The 21,954-nt window shown below is 40.2% G+C and overlaps 1 protein-coding gene across 1 annotated transcript in view; it reads right to left on the bottom strand.

Moving 5' to 3' along the window:
- Window positions 1-21,954, bottom strand: part of ATP8A2 (ATPase phospholipid transporting 8A2) — a 1,022,388-nt gene that overhangs the window by 671,365 nt on the left and 329,069 nt on the right. The window contains exons 19-20 of the mRNA XM_077484049.1: window positions 20,583-20,632; window positions 10,683-10,752 (exon numbers count right to left, since the gene is read on the bottom strand). Coding sequence (XP_077340175.1) covers window positions 10,683-10,752; window positions 20,583-20,632 — 120 coding nt within the window. The remainder of the gene's footprint in view (window positions 1-10,682; window positions 10,753-20,582; window positions 20,633-21,954) is intronic.

The raw sequence follows: 21,954 nt of genomic DNA on the forward strand, positions 1-21,954 counted from the left end.
CAGCACACTATGGTGTGTGTGTGTGTGTGTGGTTGCTAGCAAAAAAAGTGATTGGCATACAGAACCCACAGTGACAACATAAAATAAAATAAGCAGCTCCTGACAGTAAAAGCATTCAATACAACAATACTTTATGTGACATAAAAATATTAAAGTAAAAACAACTTATAAATACATGAGTACATAAAAATACACATATGTGCAGAAAAAAATAGCCCTTTAAAAATAAAGTCCAGAATCAAAATTGATGCCAAATCTTCCAGTATGTGGATAAACTGCCACCCAACGCAATGGTGCAATGAACACGCAACAGAAATAAAGCTACAGATAATCTAGTGAAAAAAAAAATGTTTTTTGGAGGCTCTAGACCTCAATACTACCACATCCTTGTGTAAAGCTAGCAAGTGGTCCATATAGGAAAAGGCTGCCAGTTCATCACCATCATCAGAGGTGATGGTGACAAGGAACAGAACCTTGTAAGTGAGGGTGGAAAGGAAAATGTCCCTGATTTTTCCCCTGGTTTTAACGTCGGTCTTTGAAGAGAACCAAGCAGAACCAAATTTAGATCCCATGGAGTCAGAGTTGGTTGTGCAGGAGGAGCCAAATGAAAGGCACCTTTACAAAAGTCTTGACCAAAGAATGGAAGGCCAGGCGTTTCTGTTTCTGAGATAATGAGAAGTGCTGAGATTAGACATTTGATGATACTCAAGGCCTAATGTTGCTCCAAACTGGGTTGTAAAAAGGTGAAATATTCTTTGTTTCCATCACCACAGTGGGAGGAAGGATTTTCCTCACACCAAAACTGGATTATTGAGCCACCAGGCCAGAAACAACATGGTTTTCTCTCTATGTTTAATTGGTTTACCTATAGACTAATAACAGATTAGTCCCATGACAACAGAATGTTGCGCTGAAGGGGTCTGCAGTGGAATGGAGAAAATGAGATTGCCTCAATGGAGGCTACCATCAAGCGAAGAACTCTCATGCAGAATCTCAGAGTTTAAAAAAGTGCATAAAGTGTAGCGCGTATGACATAAACTATACTGTATATCACACCTATTAAGTGAAAAAGTGACAAAACTAGAATGTTGCACCAATTATCACATATAAATAATGCAATATGAATAAATCCGAAAAAAATAATAGATCAAAAACTTGTATGGAAATTCCATAGAAAGTGTAATAAAGTCCCCAGTGTTTAGTCGGAGCCTTGAAGATCTTTAGACCACCATAGTAACAAAGATGGAACTTGCAACCACCACTGTGACAGCACAACCACCGATACAGATGCAGGGTTACCAGATGATTTGGACTCAAAAGAACGTACGTTCTATGAGTCAGCAAAGCTTTTAGTGTCAGCCGACAGCTGGGATGTAACCTTTAGAAATTGCATCCCAAAACGTATGGAAAGTCCGTTGCCATGCAGGGGTTGTTGATGTCAATTTTCAATCAATGGGTAGGAGAAATAGAGAAACAGGGCCACATAGTGTAATTCTGTATGACTGTGATTTCATCTCATAAAACGTGGCATCCTCTGGAATTAATTGTATCCCTTCATCCTATTTCTTAACAGCCTCCCAGTACCTTAGACACATGTACCAAGGATCATACCACAATGAAGGATTAATACACAGTGAGCCAAGTCTTGTGAGCGGGGTATTTTTTATACTATATTAGAATCTCAGAGTTTGTCAGATCCTGGACTGTAGAGTCCATGCCTGGTAGCAGAGTAGAAAATGCTTTTTATGAAAAACAAACTTTCATCTGAGCTGTGTCTAGACTAAGGCCCAGATACTCCAAGCAATGCGCCATGCTGATTTCTGGAGGTTTTAGGATCCAACCAAACATTTTTAGTGTCTGGACTGTCTGCAGTACATTGACAGTCAAAGTTTAAGCTGACTGTTCCCATAATAAAAGATCATCTAAGTATCTCACAATCGGAATGCCATGAGAGTAAAGTAAGGCAAGCACAGGGCTAGAACACACATAGTGCAGACAATAGATCAAAAGGATGGAATTTAAATTGACAGTGCTGAGTGCCCACTGCAAGACGTTGATGCGCTGGAAGAAAGAGTTTGCAAGTACACGTCCTTGATGTACACCAAGCCTAGAAATTTTTCTTGATGGAGGGGGGTTTGTCAGACTTTGTGGATTCCATGTGGAACTTCTGAGTTTGAATGCAGACATTTAGAGCCTTCAGGTTAAAGATGGGACAAATGCCCCCTTTTGAAACAGTAAAAACATGAGTGAAACCCCTGAAACCTTATTGGTAAGGGAACCATGGCAATGTCCTCATTGGTTAAATAGATCTGCATGAGCTGCATTGAGGTCTGCTAGTCTGAGCAAAAAGACAGGTAAGTTGGATGACATGAACCAGGTACAGGGAAAGAACTGAACTTTAGCTTGTAGTCCATAGACAATATGACTCTTCTCCAGGCATCTGGGATGCTTTCGGCTCTGGTGCCCACAAAGGCCAACAGTTAAAAAGTGTAAGCATCCCTTCATGCTTAGGATGATTTGTCCAAGTACTCCATGATTAATTGCTTAGTTAAGACTGCAGTTGGGTCATTGGCCATAAGCTAAGTCTATTCCACTAAGGTCTGATAGACCTACAGTACATATATGCTATAGCAGACTGCATACCGTCAGTGTTTTATTAAGGTGAGATATCATCAGATCCACAATGGGTACAGGCTACTTTTGAATAAAATCTCTATCAAATGGGTATTGATCAGCATAACATTTGAGTGTAGAGAACAGATTAAAGCAATGAGTGAATTAGATTGTAAGCTCTAATGAGCAGGGCCCTCTGATTCCTCTTGTATTGAATTGTATTGTAACTGTACTGTTTGCCTTCATGTTGTAAAGCGCTGTTGGCGCTATATAAATCCTGCATAATAATAACTGGAAACATTTTGACAAGATGAGGACCTTTTAAGATAGCCCACACTGTTAACCACACTAGTTGATGTCACTGGCTGTCCCATTTTAAATGTGACTTATACCAAATATCAGTAGGAGCTATTATGGGTTCATTAAGCTTGGGAGTTAATTCAGCCAAATGAGGTTAAGTATCTGTGAGTTCCCAATTAAGAGAGAACTTATGCAGCAGAAGGTACTGAAGTTGGTACAGCTGCAGATATCTCTGACAAGGAAGGTGTGAAAGAATGTTTACAGTTGAGTTTATCAGCCGTTATATTAGCAACTCAACCCAAAACATCTCTCCTGGCTGAAGAGAACTCTTTCCTAGATAAAGAATAGAAAAAGACACACATCTGATGGAAATATGGTAGAGTGAATCAAGTGAGCTGACCCAAGTTAGAAGACAATGATCCAGACTGTCGGTGTCAGGTCATTTAGGAAGGACACTGCTAGCGGCCCAAGAACTGTTATTGGATTGTGAGCCAGATTGCCCTGATATAAAGAAACTTCTCCTTCTGCGCTTGTGATCCAACATATTGTATAATTTAAACAGGAACATCATAATAGTACTTTCGTTTACTCACAACCAGCTACATAAGCAGGAAGGGTTTAATGGCCTGAGGTGGACAGATTACTGTAGAAAGCAGCAAGGACCAACCTTGGTGTGAAGGATGTCTTTAGTAGATAGAAGCAATGGTGCAAAGAAGCTACCTCACAATGAAGAAAAGCGAGCGGAACAGAGTGCATGTGCTACTTTTCAACTGATGGCGCAGCAATAATTTCTCAGTCCAATAACCCTTCTGTTGTACTTCCACTGTCTGCACTAGCTGGGTTCTTCCTGATCCATACAAGGTGCTGAAAGATTTTCTACCACTGCTCCCCATATAATCTCCTTCGATATATATGAACTTTGTCCCAATTAAAATCTTACTTTTCAGGGACTGCTAAAGAGGCACAATAGATAACAATTGACTAAATGGACAGAAGAGGGACATAATGGCAATTGGTAAAATACCAAAATGTATTATCTCCCAATATTCAGATCCACATGGCATACCAAAAGGCGCCAAGTGAGACGGGGCACACCAAAGATAGTGCTATGGCTCTGTACCTGGAAAGTGCTCTGTGGCTACCTAATACAGTATCAGAAAGACTGGATAGTGCAAATGGAAGAACCCAGTGCCCGATGGCACATTCCAGGGTAGCCCTGCAATCTTTACTCCAGCTTGGTCCAAGGTGGGATCAAGGATTAGATGATTCAGCTCAGCCACGCCTACATAAAGTCTTTTCTTTGCCCAGAAGGGAAAAGATGTCCGCCCTCCTAGGACTCTTAGGCATGCTGGGAGTGGGAGGGATAACACGTGGCTGGCAAGCCCTTGCACTACATGGTTAAAAGTAAATGTAAAGGAAATTGAATAAGAAACATGTACAATGTATGGCCAGCTTAAGCCAACATACTCTACTGCTCTAAACAATGTTCTCAAGCCAACAACCTACCGAGGTGGGGACAAGAAGAGCAAACGAATGCTGCACAAAACAAGTACAAATCAAAATAAGGGCCAGGACCACTGTCTGCATGGCAACCCTAATCTCTGGAGCTGGACCTCTTCTTAGGCTCATGCCAACCACAAATTAGTCATCCTTGTACATAATAATAGAGGCAACACCAAGGAAGTAATCCCAGCATAAACTTTTATATGGAAGTGCAAGTTCATACACAATCTGCTTAGACTCCTCCATCTGACAAGTTTCACTCGTATAGAGCTTTGTGCAGAGTGATGACCAGGCTGTGGCTATAACATTTTTCCGGAATGCACAGATCACAAGACTAACCAAACAAAATGACCAATATCATGGCAGACAAAAATATCCACTTATATAAAGTATATTGCAACTGTACACTTAGCTGTTTGCTTCGAGCTCAGATTTTAAACATATCAGCACACAGGGAATAATTGAAAGCAGCAATAAAGGCTGGAGTATTTTTAAATCATGCCTGGGTCAGCGACCCCAGTTCTACATTTAAAAATTGCATTTTTATCATCTTTTTAATGGAGTTACATGTATCTTGCTAATCAAACACAAATCAGCTCAGTTAACAATCCACCGTTAAATCATGGAAATGTCACAGAGTTAGTTTCTATTAAGCAGAAAAGGCAATAAGTAAAAGTTGTGGAATGTTGGAAGATTGTGTATGAACAAGGCATTTTGTACATGGCTCTAGAAGGGCATGGCTGGGAAAATGCCCTGCTGGGTTTGATATATACATAAGTGTAACATGCATAATGGAAATAGGATCTTTATCTTCTTCTTGCAGACAAATTAAAACAAAGACAAAAGAGTTTCTTTGGTACATTGCCTCTGGTTTGTATCAAGTCGAAAGCAGCTATAAGTCATTGTGACACACAGGATAAATCCCATGTATAAATCACCAGTAATAATAATCCATGCAGGGTGGTTTCCTATAAAGAAGTTTTATTGTTGTTATGTGATCTCAATGAAGTGGAGCAGAATAAATTATGCTCATCCTTATCAGTGCAGAATAAAAACTCACTTGTTCCAGATATTCACCTTATTTAGTTACCATTTACATAGTAAATTCATTCACAGTAAGGGTGGACATACAGACCTCTGACTCTGAATGGTGGGTGGTAGCAGATCTAATTTTGTTGACTCAAAAACCTTTTTCATTCTTTTCACAGACATGTCAACATTACAGTATGATGCATACACCTACACTTCATGCCAGTAAGCTGGAAGCTGGGAAAACTGAGCAGTAACTAGCGCTTCTGAAGTTTCCAACTGTTAAAGACCTACAATCTTTAAGTGCATGCATGCTAAGCAATGTGTGAGTAAGGCCCCTTTCACACCAGAGGACCACCCATTGTTCTCTATGAGGAGGTGGATATAAACAGATATGTGTCCATTTACACCTGCCTGCATCCATGTTCATTTCGGGCCACCAAAAACAGACAGCTAGGGATCTGTTTTACCCCATCCATCTAGCGGATCAGACTGAATGACAGTCGGATGGAAACAGACAAGTGGTCCATTTCCATCTCACCGCCCCATAAAGAACAACGAGCTGTGTCCTAGACCAAGTTTGCTAGAAAGGGTATAGCAGAATGCAGAGGGTTCATCCAGTATTTTTAGTGTCCTAGACTAGGGTTCAAAAAAACGCCTTTTTAATAATAGCAATCAAAGTTTTTTGAAAATGAAACTGCCAGGAATTCATTCATGCAGACTCATAAAAGGTAAAGTTAACTTGAAATTGAAAGAAAAAACTACTTGTTACCATATTCGTGTGTACATGGCTGATAGATGCGTGCTTTGGATGTACGCGTGGTTCCTGGACTCTCCCGCTCTTGGGAGCTTGTGACCACATCTAGCCGCATAAGGATGGTGAGTGGGATTAAACAGAGACATTTGTCCTTTAATTTTCTCTGCACTGAATGAAACCAGAAGTAATGATGATTTTGTCACTTCAGGTTTCAGAGCTTCCATTCCCTGGCCGATACAGCCAGGGGTGCATCTGAGTAAGCAAATCTCTGTTCGGTTGGATGCTCTGGAGGGCAGGTGAGAGAGACACCGGGGTCTATTAGACTCCAATTGTCTCCATAAAGAGATTGGGCACCTGTCCAATGCTATACCATGAGGTTTATTAACCCCTCGTGATAGCAATAAAGTTAAATTTAAAAAAAAAGTTAATATAATAAAATGATAACATTTATTAAAATAAATAAATAAATGTAACGTCCATTGACTTATCTTGGTATTATCTTGTGTGTGTTTGCACTAGAATTTATTTTATTATATTTTTTCCTGAAAATGTGTGTCTGTTTACAGTTGTGAAAATATTGTGCAACATTAAAAAATTACAACTATCATATTTTTATTCTACAGGGTCTCTGCTTTCAGAAAACATACAACGTTCTGGGAGTTTGAGTGATTTTTGGTAAAAAATGCAGATTTTTACATGCATGAAAAAAATGTAACAAATTGCTCTAGTGCCCAAGTGATTAAACAAAGTTGTAGCCAGGCCACATATTTACAGCTGAATACTAACCATTACAGAACTTTTAAAACTTAACAGCCAGAGTGACAGGGATTCAGGGCTGGTTCACACCAGGAATTGCACAATCAAGTGCTCGCATTCCTGTGTGATTTGAGTGTAGTGCGTTTTCAGCCCATTCATTTAAATGGGTGGAAATGGCACAGCAATGCATCAAAAGTCGTTTTTTTTTTTTAAATAAAAAACTGCTCTGTTCATCTTAAACTATTACAAAATACACAGCATCAGCTTTCTTGTGAGATACAAAAAGCCATATAACCATATAAAGTGCCTGCTTACCGGAACGTGTTGACCTCCTATTACGGGAGGTCAATATCGTCCGTGGCTTTTATACCCAGCCAGGGCCTTTGTCCTTCCAAGAAACAGATGGAGATCCACCACTTATGGGTACTCGACCATATAAACTCCCCATGCTGCTTCCAACCTCTGCTTCCTCCAGAAGGAGACGATGCCAGCCGGAATTGCTGAGCTGACATACAGCGGAAATCTGTCCCCTCATTACACTCAGGGAAATCGGACTGTCAGAAAGACACCAGGGTGGGGGGGTGTTCCAGCCTGGGAGCAGAATGGCATCGTCTCCTTCTGGAGGAAGAAGAGGGTGGGAGCAGCATGGGGAGTTTCTTTGATCGAGTACCCATAATAGGTGGCTGTTTCTCGGAAAGGACAAAGGCCCTGGCTGAGTTATAAGCCTCAGGCGAGATTAACCTTCCGTAATAGGAGGTCAACACTTTCCCGTAAGCATGCACTTTATGTGGTGGAGGTCTGTACCCAAGAACACGCATACTCTGGACCAGTGGATGGACTTTGTTACGTATATGGACTTTTCTTTTTTCTATGTTTCTTTTTAATGTTTATTTGTGTCACGATAAGCGCTGCTTTTGCAAAAGTGCATCAAAAGTAGTGCATGCATTACTTAAAAAAACTCACTGCACCCGGGATTGCATGGTACTTCTGTACCATATGATAGGGTGAAGGCAAATGCACTTGGTTTGCAACCTGCATTTGGGTTGTTGTTAGCATTGCATTGACACTCACTATAGATTGCAAGAGCAGTGTGTTTTGAAAGAGATGCAGGAAACTCGCACAGAACGTGGGTTTCCAAAACCGCGTTTTGGTGTGAATGGGCCCTCCTGCAATGTCCCTGATAACTTGTATGATCTAAACATAGGCTGTCACAGAGGCAAGCTGATTTCTGTTCTCCCAACGAAATCAAATATAGTGCTGCCGACAGTGCTATGCCAATTTGATGGATGAGAAATATGTAGCTATGCTAATGTATATTCAGTGTACAAATTATTTTGGCTAGAGTAAGAAAAGATTAGAACCTTTGATAAGTTTGTATTGCTTTCTATGTCCTCACCATGTAGAGTGACCATTGTCATCAGCACAAGAAGCATAGGAAAACTTTCTAATTGGATGCCTGTTCTGTTGACAACTTCTGGTGACTGAACCAAATTCCCCACACTTTGAAAATATTTCCCTTCCTGTTGCATCTCCAGGACAAGAAGTGAAGGGAAATCTCCTCAAAGGGAAACAGCAAAAAATAAATTGACAGGGTTTTTTATCCATACTATCCATACGCTTTGCAAAACTGAAAAATATATGTTTTTTGTTGTACAAACACTTTAACACTGGAACAGTGGTTGTTTTTTCATGGTCTGTGCACATTTTTGCTTTAACAGAATTTGCCCCTGTGCATGAATGCTGATCTTGGTATACTCAGGTGGAGCTGAGAACGTTCATATGTTATTGCAGCATCACATAATAAATAACACAGCACACTGCTTTGGAGATCTCCACAGCAGGGTGAGTAAGTGTGATCTGATGTTCTGTGGCGTGGCAGAAATTTTATAGAAAAAAGCAAGTTTATTTTGGTGGTCAGATTTCTGGGAAACATATTCCAAAATCTCCTGTGGAGCCTCTATTATTTTTTAATGACATTATTTAATGTCACCTCAAATTGTAAAAGCATCAAGCTTCCCTAGTAACATATTGTTTTATTTTGTAATTGGCAACCTGGATAATAGTTTTTTTATTTAAAGTGTAAGTTCACCTTTCAGAAAGATTTTCTGAAAATCCCCCAATTCTACATCCAAAGAATAGTACATACCATGGCTACTGATATTGGAAATGGTGAATGTCCTACTTGTGGCTATTTTGGCTTCTCTCCAGAAAAAGCCCCCCATTCCTCTATGCCCTGATGTTGATTTTCACAATATTGCTCATCCTAACAGCCACTCTGGACATTTAAACTGCGTGCACGTGCAGTGTGTCCTCTCCTGGCTACATTTAACCTTAGCAGTGGCTTCTTCGGTCTGCTCAAACGCTGCGTGTGCATAGTCTCATTCTTTAACTGAGCACACTGTGCAGAATTTGAATGGCCTGAAGCTGCTGCTTTTAAGGTTAGATGGAGCCTAAAGAGGACGCACTGTGTACATGTGCAGTTTGAACATCATGGAGTAGATGGTAGGGGACGCTATATTATGAAATTCAGCTCATTAAGGATGGAGAGGAATGAGGGGGCTGCACTATTTCTGCAGAGGACCAAAAAAAGCTGAATATCACCAAAAAGAAAAAGTCTATCTGTCTCGAAAAAATTCCATAAAATGAATTTGCGTACAGTGCTGCATAATTAAGGTAATTGTCAGTCAAACTATCACAGCACTAAAAAATGGCCTGGAACGGAAGGGCTATTACAGGCTAGCAGTGAAACAGTTAAAGAATCTATCTACCGCTGATGTTTCAGTTACGGATGGATGTTAGCAATCGTAATTACCACTTCCCTTCCTATACTTATTGGGGGCTTCAGTATTGTGCTTCCTAGCTGAATTTCCCAGCTCTGCTCCTTTTCTCATCTGACATGCATTCTTCCTTGTCCTGCTGCAGCAAGTAATGTCTCCCTAGCTCTTCTACATATTCTGTAACAGAACATATTCAAAACTAGGAGAGGATGAAAAAGGAAGACACCAATGCAATGGCCAAGAGGTCAGTGGAACTGGGACACTGGTGCAGTGATCTTCCTGCAGAATCCCTCCAAAAACATAAAACCCAGTACAACCTGCGGACACCTACACAAAGATAAATCTTATTTTTGAGTGTATGGAACTTTTACAGAAGCCTGTTAATTGTGGACATAGGTATCAAGATGTATTAACAAGGGCTCAGGGGGAATGTTGGACCGACCACAAAGCAATAAAACATTGCTTGCTATACCTTGTCTAACACTGTCTTTTTTCATAGAAGGATTTTGAAATGTGGCCCATTACACTCAATCCACTTTTCCCATGCAGTAAACCATAACAGCCCATCATAATCTTTCTTGTACCGATCTAACTTATGCAGAATTAATTCTGATGCTATGGATTACTGTATTTAAGAATATAAATACTTTATGCTCTGGGTTACCGCATTCATGAATAAGAACACTTTATTCAATAAAGGAGAATAGTGTCCAAAGCTACTAAGGAAAAAAATGTCAGTTTTCAGAATGCCACAGCTCCAAACTTGGAACCTCAAAGAAATAAAAGATTTCCAATGCTGAAGTTCCAGCACACCAAAAAAAAAAAAAAAAAGGGAAAACACAGTAATCAGTGTTAAGGGAGCTGGCTTTTCTACAAGTGATGTACCTGGTAACTCAATATTAACGTTAATAAATTACAACATGGAGCAGAAATGACGGGAAACTTACTGCTCCTTTGCAATAGAGCCTGAGATGCCCTGATGAAGTCCGGACAATCACAGACATTCTTTTTCTGTTACTGAAACAAACGGAAAGATTAATTCTGTCAGTGAGGAAAGAGGGTCATGTCAGTAGCATGTACACAGTTAAAGCTATTGAATGTATCCCATTTATTATAAAACCATGCTGCCATTCCTGGGACAGCCTGGGATTCCTTCAAGCGAAGTCTGGAATTGTAATGTTTTTAAACCACTGAAAATAAAAAGGGCTTATGAGATTGGAAGTAATGGATTCCCAAGCAATATTATTTCCAAAGCCTGAAAAGTCAGCATGGTACTGCTCTGATGGTGGACAAATAGGCTGGTCAGCAGTGGTGGCCGGTCCATAAGGGGCACAGGGCGCTGCCCCCTATAGCTCCCAAAGTTAATTTGCATAATTTATTTAATTATTTCAGGTACCGTATTTATCGGCGTATAACACGCACTTTTTTCCCCTTAAAATCAGGGGGAAATCATGGGTGCTTGTTATACGCTGATCCCCCGCCGTTTCTCAGCTTCTCGGCGGCTTTTGGCTATTTTTGCCCACACTCGGAAAACCAAAAAGCCTCCAAGAACTGCCGCATGCGACCGAAATAGCCAAAAGCCACCGAGAACGGCCGAGAGCTACGGAGCGCCGTCAAGATACACAGGACATTCGCTCTATAACTCAGCGGCGCCATTTTTAAATGGAAAGCCGGCAAAGACACCGACAAGGCTGCAAATGACTGACAAGGCTAAATGGAAGGCTGCAAATGACTGAAAAGTAACAAAAAACTAACATATAGCAGGTGTTTATAAGCTGTTAGAAATATAGCTTTTGTTATTTTGAAAACCTTTGAAAATAAATGACTTCACATTATAAGCAGCTACAGAGGTCAGGGATGGCTTGTTTTACATTTTTTTACTGCTTGTAAAGAATATGTAGAATATTTAATGCCCATTGTCTGGTCACTGGTACACAGGAATTTCAGAAAAACACAAATATATTTTCCATTAGATATTAGTCAGAGATAAAGCAACCTTCTTACCAACTCAAATACATTTATGCAGCATTTGAGCAGCACCCTGAAAAATGTACCTTTGTTTTGAATTCCTCATGAAGAACAGCAGTGCAGTTCCTTCCTAGGCACTTAGGTACATTAAAGCAGTATAAGTGCAGCATGATATCACCTAAGGCACTGCAGCCTCTGACTAGGCGTGAGATTTGGCAATGTCGGGATTGTGCTATTAACTGTTTTCCTTGCTGTACAGAAAGCTGTATCTGAGGATCTCCCCCCACGCAGTGGTGTATGTTTCGGCTCCACGCCACGCCACTGCACATGGGCGAACCAGCCACGATTTGGGAAATGGTCAACACATGTGATTTGAATTGCTTTTACAGATTGTCAGTGCACTCGATCCTATTAAATATTGTATCTATGTTTTTTTACGCTATGGAAGGTGTCTCTCTTCTTTTATAATATGTTGCCTGTGTTGCTTGTGTGAAGCCTCATCACATACTGACTGGTGGGATACAGTGAAGTGCAAAGACCTGTAGTGATCCCTGAAGCAGTTTGGAGGCTGTGTGGATAGGTTATGTTTGTCCCCTCCTTTGTGAGGGTCATCAGAATCTGGTAAGCTTCCACTCTTTTGGTCTTTGTGATGATTCCATTGCTGAAAAGCTTGGAGGCTCTTTTGGGATTCACAATCTTCTATTTCTCTCAGTATACACAAGAGGACTTTTTTCTTGACATATATTTGACCGGTATACCAACATATGTGAATATTTCGTTTTTTTTTCATGTTGGACACTTGTAGGTTATGTTTATGGGATTTTTTCCAATTAGGAGCACCATTGCTAAGAGTTGTAACCCAGGTTTAGGAGCATCATTGTTGAAAGCGGTGTCCCATCTTTGGGAGTACCAGTGCTGAGAGTGGTATCCATGCTTTAGGAGCACCAGGGCTGAGAGCCATATACCATATCCCTGCTTTGAGATCACCATTGCTTAAAACAGCATTCCTGCTTTGGGAGCACTAGTGCTAAGAGCAGTATCACCACTTTTGAATTGGCTATGTTGAGAGCGGTATCTGTATTTTGGGAACACCTTTGCTGAGAGCAGTATCCTTGCTTTGGGAATACCAGTGCTGAAAGCGGTATCCCAGTTTGCCCACTTAAACTGAACAATATACAGCCTGCGCTCTGCCTAGTGGGCAGCTGCACACTATCCAGCTCTTCAGCCATTTGGGTGGCAAGCCATGTTTTATTCTTTATATAAGATACAAATATACACCAAGATATAGTTATAATAACTATAAAAGGAACCTTTCCACCACCTTATCATACAGATGAGTGTTAGGCAACACTTCTTCCTATAAATCACTTGACAGTAAAAATTCATGATAAACTCACATGCAGTATAAATTAATATTTGAAATTACTACGCAACATCACATTCAAGCTTTCCATTAATAACGTTAATCAATCAAATGCTAATTAGAATGTGTTTTGGAACAATAAGTATAATGAGGGATACTACTCAGCTAAATGACATTTGATGCACCTTATTTATAAAATCCAAAACTGCTCCATCACAAAAAAAGGCTTCTAAAAAAACTGGCTTTAATATATAGATGATTGAAAATACAAATGTCGCACTATACAGAGTGATCAACCTCAGTTTTTATACAGGCTCGGCTCTAGGATGATGTCAATAGCATAGTAGCATGTAGTAGCCTGATGGCACAAGCTATAGCATGACTCCCCTTGTTAAACAAACACACGTTTGCTCAGAAAAGATGGATGGCTTGTAACTTTTGCTTGGCAGAAAGACCTGGATGTGGGTTCCTCATTAGTTGGACTTTCCTAGAAGACATTAAAGGTAATAGGAGGGAGTCAGCACTAGCTCAGGAAGCCTGGTCCTGCCCTGGGAGTAATGAGGACATTGTTCAGATACACATTATGCTATTTATCTTCAACTGTTTGGTTACAGTACCTAAAGCTGAGTTATCCACAGTACTGCTTGTGCTCAGGGGTCTTCCTGTTAAAGTAATTTCTAAATATAAAGAAAGATATACAAACAGGCATAGGATAGATACAGAGATTTACAATCAGATAGATAGCTAGACAGACACATATAGTATGACAAATTTACAGCACAGCCATCTCAACCTAAAGTGATATTAAAGCAGAACTTAAAGCCCCATACACACGGGCTGAATATGGCAGAGAATGCTGATCGGAGTGTTCTGGTGAGGTGGCCGTCCCCCTGTCAACACTAAACTAACCTCGCATGGTTAGTACAGGGGCTCTGACCGGACCATTTTTTTTTTTTTTTTCGTTCAACCCCACAAAATGAATAGTATGTACCCAGTTTAAATGTATCTGAACACAACACCACATTTGTTAATGTTCAAAACAAACGCACCCATTCATCAGTGTTGCCATGCTTTATTTTGTTGAGAAATCCTATTGAAAAAACAGCCCCCTAGTACTTCTAGTGGTGGCCATCTTAAGTAAGGGCAGATGATTAATGTAGCATTTACTTAATGGAATCCACCTGCCATTAGCTGAGGCATGCAATCAAGGAGTGCGCATAGCTTAGAAAACCCCTCCTCCCCTCATAGAGGTGAAAAAATAATCATTTTGAACTAGGCCAGAAACCCAGAAGCAACTGAAGAGAACATTTAAAACATGTATACATAGCATACCTTCAGTTTACTAAGGCTAGTAGCATAAGGATTAGAAACAGGTACATTTGATTAACAAAGTTTAGTTCCACTTTAAACCCTTAGTCTTTTTAAGCACTTTTAGAAGCTGATGTTTTCACTTACTGAGTGTGCAGCGTCTTCATTTATTAATCCTTGCCTATATTCGTGTTTAAGTTGGTGCCATACTGCTCAAGGTTTCCTGTTTCATGGTGGTATGGAGCCACCCCTGCATGCTTGGACTAGAGCTTTGTCTATCTATGCTGTGTGCAAAACACACAGCCCCATAGCCTAGGATGGAAGGCACTTCCCTGCTTCTCCCTTCTCCAAACTAACAAACTGACTCCACATGGCACTGTTCAGTTATGGGTGGGGCTTAAGGCACTCTAAAGGGTGCTCCGTAAACTTTGCTCGCTAATGTCTAACTAAGCAGATGGAGGCCACGGTCATGAGAAATTAGCATTAAGGCTCCACTCCAACTTAGAGGCACGCACATCTTGGCATAATTAATCTTTTGTGTTTCATCCACTTCACAGCAGCGTCCCACTTGACTAACTGTACTCAGACATCCTTACTTGGTGCAGCAATTTTAAGGGGATACCACGGAGCCTGTATCCCACTCTCCAGACTAGCTTTGATGCCGCCTCACTCCCAGTGGCATACTTGAGACTTTACATAAGTTTGCTCAGGTTCTGTACTTCTGAGGAACCTCTCTCATATTCTTCTCCATGACATACAGGCTAGATGCATGGGGGCCTCATGCTACGGTTCCAGTCTTAAGTATGGGGCACCAGTCGCTAGAGAGGGAGTTGCATTTAAAGACCCCCTTGCTATCGAAGTACACTGTGATCCCCGTGAAGTGACTGTATGCTTGCAACCTGGCGGATACAGCCATGAACACTCCTATGGTTACCCATGGCAATGGCAAGGCAGTCTTCTCTTTCTGCAGCATTTATCACTTGTTAACCCTTGGTAGTGTACATCATCTGTTGTAAGCCCTGTTCTTCTGTATGCCTTGTATGCACCCCGTTGTACGAACTTCAAACCAGGCATTTAGTAACTTTGAGAACTTTTACTTCCGCTTCTTGCAAATACAGAATTAATGAGGCGCAGTCTCTCCCATAGAGAGAGCAGACCATTCTCCAATGATGAACAACAATGTGATGAACTTTGATAGCAAAGCTTGGATTAATTCTCTGAATAAGGACAATAAAGCTTCCCTTCTGAAGTGCATGGAAAGGTGTAATATTAATCTTGTACAGGCTAATGAAATATGGTTGCCATCTTGCAGACTGGGTTGGAGAGGCTCCTCCACTTGCGACAGAAATATTTATCAACAATATCCCTCAAGAAATCTATAAAGATAAATGAATTCCAATTTTTCAGACTGCTGGAACTTTGTATGAGCTTTTTGTCATAGACTGTTGTAGACTTTTTGTCATAGACTGTTGTAGATTGGTGTCAGACCATCTGAGGTGAGGTGGGACCCCCCTAATGAATCAAAGCATTGTCTAGGTCAGTGGTTCTCAACCCTGTCCTCAAGTACCCCCAACAGGCCATGTTTGCAGGTTTTCCTTTATCTTGCATAGGTGCTTTAAATCAGAGTCAATGGCCTGGTAGGACAGCTATTTTATCTAATGCCGCGTACACACTTTCTGGCAGACTAGGTCTGTCTAGGTGTGTGGGCTAGTCAGATTGTTTTTCAAAAAAATCCGGCGGACCTATAAATAGAACATGTTTCAAATCTATCCGACAGACTCAATTCCGACGGACTAAAAATCGGGAAAACCGTTTGTCTGTGTGCTAGTCCGACGGACCAAATACGACACAAGGGCAGCTGTTGGCTACTGGCTATTGAACTTCCTTGTTTAGTCCCGTTATTATTTAGGTAACTGTTTCATTAGATCAACGTTTGTTTATGTTGGCATATCCTCTTAGAGGCTCCTACATAACAAAATCTTGTGTCAACGCTACCTTAGTATATAACCATTGTGTGATGTTTTGGGTAATATTTGGTTTTATTGTTCATGTTGGTGACTGCCCTACTTTTGAAGTGTTTAAAAACCTGTATTTCTGTTCAATAAACATTTCCTCTGGTTTTAGCTCAACATCTTCTCTGTGTATGATGCTTGGGGTAAAAGGGCTGGGTATTAGCTCTCGGTCTGCTGGAAGGGTTTGGAGAGCAGGAGTTGCCGGTTGGCGGAAGCACCGAGTAGGTTGACAAGGGTCTGTCACAGCACCAAACTGGTAAGGCTTATTTTTCTAATTATAACCAGTTTAATCAACAGACAAAAGGCACTGGCATTACCTACCATGATGGTACCAGAACTAGTAAAGCTTATTTTCCTAATCAGGACCAATTTAATCAAGAGGCAAAAGGCAATATCATTAGGCCTACCTGCAAGTGATGGTACCAGAACTTTTGAGGCTTTTTTTCCCCCTTAGTTTATATGGTAAACTGGGAAGCAGAGACATGTCAAGAGGCGAGTCTCATTTTTCAAGCAATTAGATCATTATGATTCTTTGAAATCCTTAGTGTAATGAAAAAAATGTAAGGCCTTAAATTTAACCGAGACCATCCTAATGATATGTCTCCATGCTGACAGGCTCATTCCCAACAGAACCGTGATATTTCTTCGACAAGAGCTACAGATCTTCATACAGTGCAATTTGTTCATATAAAAATACTGACTTTTTTCCTTGTGTAGTTTAAAAATATTCTCGGCTGACAAATGCAGTCTTAGGCCCCTTTGGACCTTTATACACCAACACATGTTGGAACACACATTATCTGTTTTTGTGTGTGACTGATACAATTATTTTTGTGCAATTCATACACACTTGTGTCCTTATGCAAAGCAAGGGAGAAATATTCAGAATACAGTCTTTCCATGGCACAGATGCATTCAAAATACACAAAACTATATGATTTATGCAATTTCCTTTCATTTCAATGGGTCTGCTTCACAGTATAGCATATCCTATACTTTAAAAACATTCTAAGCCGAGTCACATTGCTGTGAACTAGCCACATAGGAAAGAACAGGATTTCTACTTCAACTACATTTTGAGCTTAAACTGTTTGGTTTCACTGCATTAAAATGGACAAGTGTGATCAGATCCAACCTTAATAGTGAAAATAGGCAAACTGAGGACAAAGGCTAGCCAATGGTGGTGCCTGCAGCTAAACTTTATCCCATTATTGACTTACTATGTTTTGTGTTGTCTGAGTAGAGACATTTTAGTAGAAAAACAGAGCGTCCTCATATCAGAACTGCCCCCCCCCCCCCGATGACTGGTTGGGAAATAATCAAGAAGCAGCAGGAGAAGTGCAGAAAGCACAGGTCCACAGAATAAATAAAACAAGAGCAGGAGGATCCTTCCTCTGCAAGTCATTAGGTACAGATTACTCTACAGCAAGGAAGAACAGTAAGCAGCACAGTGGTGGCATCACCAAATCACACTCCAAATCTCATGAGACTAGCAGTTAGAGGGCACAGTTCTTTAGATCACCGCAGATATACAGCTATGCATTTCAAAGCACTGGAGGTGCACTGCTATTTTTTAGAAGGAATTAGAGGCAAAATGGCACTGCTTAAGCACTAATAACATTTCTAAATCTTTAATATAAAATTACATATCTTAACTTTTTGGAGTCCAGTTCCATTTAAGAAAGTGAAACAAAGTAAAAGAAAAAATATTAACTGTAACCCAGAGTAACCCTATTTCTGTATACTGAAATTAGATCAGTGATAAATAAAGAGTCATTAGTTACTATTGGCCATTATATTTTGTACATAGTCACAGCATTGTGAACTACATTACTAAATAAACCCCAATATGTTACATTTTTACATGATTGAAAACACTAGTAAAAAGTTTCTGAAAAGAAAGGGTCTGTTTTGTTCATAGCAACAGAATAATTCTTAAACTTCTGAAAGATTGCAAAGTGACCCTGCCTTACCAATGGTCTGAATTTTAGTAGGTAGATTTATACTACTGAAAGGCACAAGCTCTGCCAGCCATAGGTCCAAAAAAAAAAAAATACTGTCAAAATTGAGACCAAATTTAGAGAAGATTAGACGGAGGCTGATTTGTAAAGTGTTACTGAACCCACAACAGTAAAATCAATGGGGGTTATTTACGAAAGGCAAATCCACTTTGCACTGAAAGTGCACTTGGAAGTGAAGTCGCTCTAAAACTAAGGGGTAGATCTGAAATGAGTGGAAGCTCTGCTGATTTTATCATCCAATCATGTGCAAGCTAAAATGCTGTTTTTTTATGTTCCTTGCATGTCCCCCTTGGATCTACAGTGACTTTACTTTCAAGTGCACTTGCAGTGCAAACTGGATTTTCCTTTAGTAAATAACCTCCTCTGTGTATATCCAGTAAACCATGCATGTTATACTCACTGTGAAAGGGGTTAATCCTCTGTATTGTGCAAAAAGGCTGTTTTATCCTGTATTCTGTGTCCCCAAACCAACTCATGATAGAACAGAGCCTTGGGGACAAGCTGCACATGCTCAGTTTGGTGTGTATTGCTAGAGAGTTTTTTTTTTTTGGAGAGTGCTTGTGATCACCACTGACCAGACAGCGGGTCAGGGGTCCTGCCTCCTCATAGGACAGTCAGAGCAGAATGAAAACTCATCCTACAAGCTTTAACCAGACACTGATATAAGTCACAAAACTGCTATATACTGTTGATGTGAAAAGGTATTCAGCAGTTTAAAGAGGAAGTAAACCCTGATGAGTTTACTTCCTCTTTCATTCCCTGCAAAGGCAAAGCATAATGGACTACTATGCATGGCATAGTAGTCCATTATGTGTCACTTACCTGACACAGGAGCCAGCGATGTCACCGCTGTCCCCTGTAGTCCGGCGCATCCATGTTGTCAGTGGGGTCTCGCAGCTCCGCCGCTGTCATTCGGCAAAGCCGCGATGACGTCACTCCCGCGCATGCACACGGGAGCCGACACGCGCGGCAGCTCCGTTCTTGGAAATGCCGCGCTCAGTGCGCCTGCGTGCCACTGTCTATGGCGCATTCGCCGTAGACAGCGGTGCCTGTCTTCTGGCAAATATCTCCTAAACCGTATAGGTTTAGGAGATATTTCTTGGACCTACAGGTAAGCCTTAATCTAGGCTTACCTGTCGGTCAAAGTGTGTTGTAAGGGTTTACAACCACTTTAAAACTATTGCATTTCCGTGTTCTGTGTACTGTGGGAGACAAGATATAGTGAATGCAGGATTCTGGGTTTAGTAACACTTTAATGTGTATACTTACCTAAAAAAAAGAATAATAATAATAATAATTTTGGCTAGAGTACTGAAGAGTTAGAGCCACTGCTAGATTTTTTAGGCTGCCCGTGTCTCATTAGATAGATTTCACTTCACTTCATATCCCAGTAACATAACAGAAAGTGAATAGAGATCCTTCGAAAGGGAGGGGAAATTCCCTCTTGGACAATTGTCCCAGAACAGTCCTCCACATTGGATGATTTGCCCCATATTTCCTTCTGGCACCATCATTGGTTCCAGTTTCCATCATTGTTTGTCCTGTGACAATGTAAACCAGGATAGAAAGGGAGGGTGTATCTCCACAGCAGGGACATAGACAGCAATAAAAAACCTGGCAGGGGTTCTAAAAAAAAGGTTTTGGCTAGAGATACATTTTAAAGGTTGTGAGTTATGGTTTATATTCAAGGGGTCACTGTGTATTACTTCTAATGTAAGCTATTTTCAAATCTAGATTTCCCATTTCTTTAAGATAAATGTTCACATTTTTGGTCCAAGAAAAAGGAAATATGGTGACCCAAAATAAAAAGCAAATTCACACTTCTTCAGTCACTGCTTATACATTAGAATTTCAAAATAGAACTCGGAGATTTACCTAAGGACTTAACAATAATCAGTTCATTATTTTCCTACTTTGAGTTTATTATAGTTGAACATTAGATGTGTAAGAGATACTCTGTGTTCTCTTTCATTTGCTGGAAATATTTTCCTTGTGGTAAGAGGGGTAATGTGAACCAATACACTGTTCTCTTCTCAATGATCAAATAATGATTTCATAATATACATCACGGGGCACAATATTGATTGAACTAACAGATAGCATGAATAAAAAGATAAATACACAGCACAAGGGAGAGCTGCAATTAAATTAGCGATAAGTGGTGGATAACGTTACCTTGAGAATTCCAGCACGTTGAGAAGTTCAAAGCTCTGTTCCGTGCCCATCTAAAAAATTAAAAAAATATATATATTTATTTTTTTTCCAGCCAAGAAAACAAAGTTAAGTTTGAAAATGCTGCCACCTTGTGGATGGTCATTATACATACACGCAAACTCTGAAAAGTAAATGTTCGATCTGCATGTCCGCATAACACCCAATCAGAAATGATCTATTACTGCTCTGCTATAAACTGACAAAATATTTTATCTGCTCTGTTGCTATGCCCTTCTTTCACAATTTCAGCAACTAATGAGGACACTTCAATAATAAGCCTCATCGGAAATATCTGAAGTTTGAGGATATGAGCAGAACATTTGGGGCATTTAGTTAAAAAGGGTTTTAGACATGCCAGTGGTTAACAGAAACCCACGAGTGTAAAAAAAATTATCAAAAGTTTAATATTTACAGCAGGCATTTTAAGGAGCACCCAGGAGTGCTAAAAACCAAGTCACTCTGACACCCCCCTCCCAAAATATAGAAGAATACTTGCATAAGAGTGTCCAGATTTTTGGGGCTCCCAGGGACCCGCACAGGAAATCAAAAAAGGCACACAGACCCCGGGAGGTATATACAAAGTAAGTGTTATTTTTATATCATTTTACCCATTAGAAAGTAAGTTAGCATTGTTTAATGAATACACACACAACAATGACATTGAAGCAAGCTGATAATTCTGCATCTGCATTTTGTTATTTTTGGTCTCACAAAGTAATACAAATAAAGAACAGTTTTGTATTCTAACATTCAGATTAGAAACACCAGCACAGCGGATTAAATCAAAAAATCGAAATATTAAAGCCTAAATCCAGGCAGCTTTAAAAAAAAAAAAAAAAAAAAAACACCACTCCATGCAGGTATGTTTTCATTACAAAACCAATTAAAAAAATAAAATAATCTGAACTGGTATAAGCCTCTTGAAATTCTCTGTACAGCAGAGCTCAGACTGGGAGAGGGAGGGCAGTACTAGGATTCAATCAGAAGTGCTGGAATGCTCATATGCTAACAAAAAACATGTTGATATGAGGAGAGAGCAGGGTGGCAGAGAGATGAGCTCATCAGTCTACAGCTTCAATGTGAAATCACAGGCTGAGGGCAAGTATAACACCTACTTATATTACTTAAAGTAATATTAAAGTCACATTTTATTAAGCACTTTCAGCAGCTGATGTAATCAAACGGCGTATGCAACTTCTTTATCTCTTAACGCTTGCGTGTGTTCCAGTGGTGGTGCCATGACTGCTGGCCCAGGTTTTTGGTTTAAGGGTGGCTCTTTTCTCTTGCAACATGCTATGGAGCCACTTAAGTTGTGTCTCCCTATGCTCTGTGC

The sequence above is a fragment of the Lithobates pipiens genome, unplaced genomic scaffold (assembly GCF_037356315.1).
Source record: "Lithobates pipiens isolate NorthernLeopardFrog02 unplaced genomic scaffold, aLitPip1_a1.2 Scaffold_16, whole genome shotgun sequence".
In the NCBI taxonomy this organism is placed as follows: domain Eukaryota; kingdom Metazoa; phylum Chordata; class Amphibia; order Anura; family Ranidae; genus Lithobates; species Lithobates pipiens.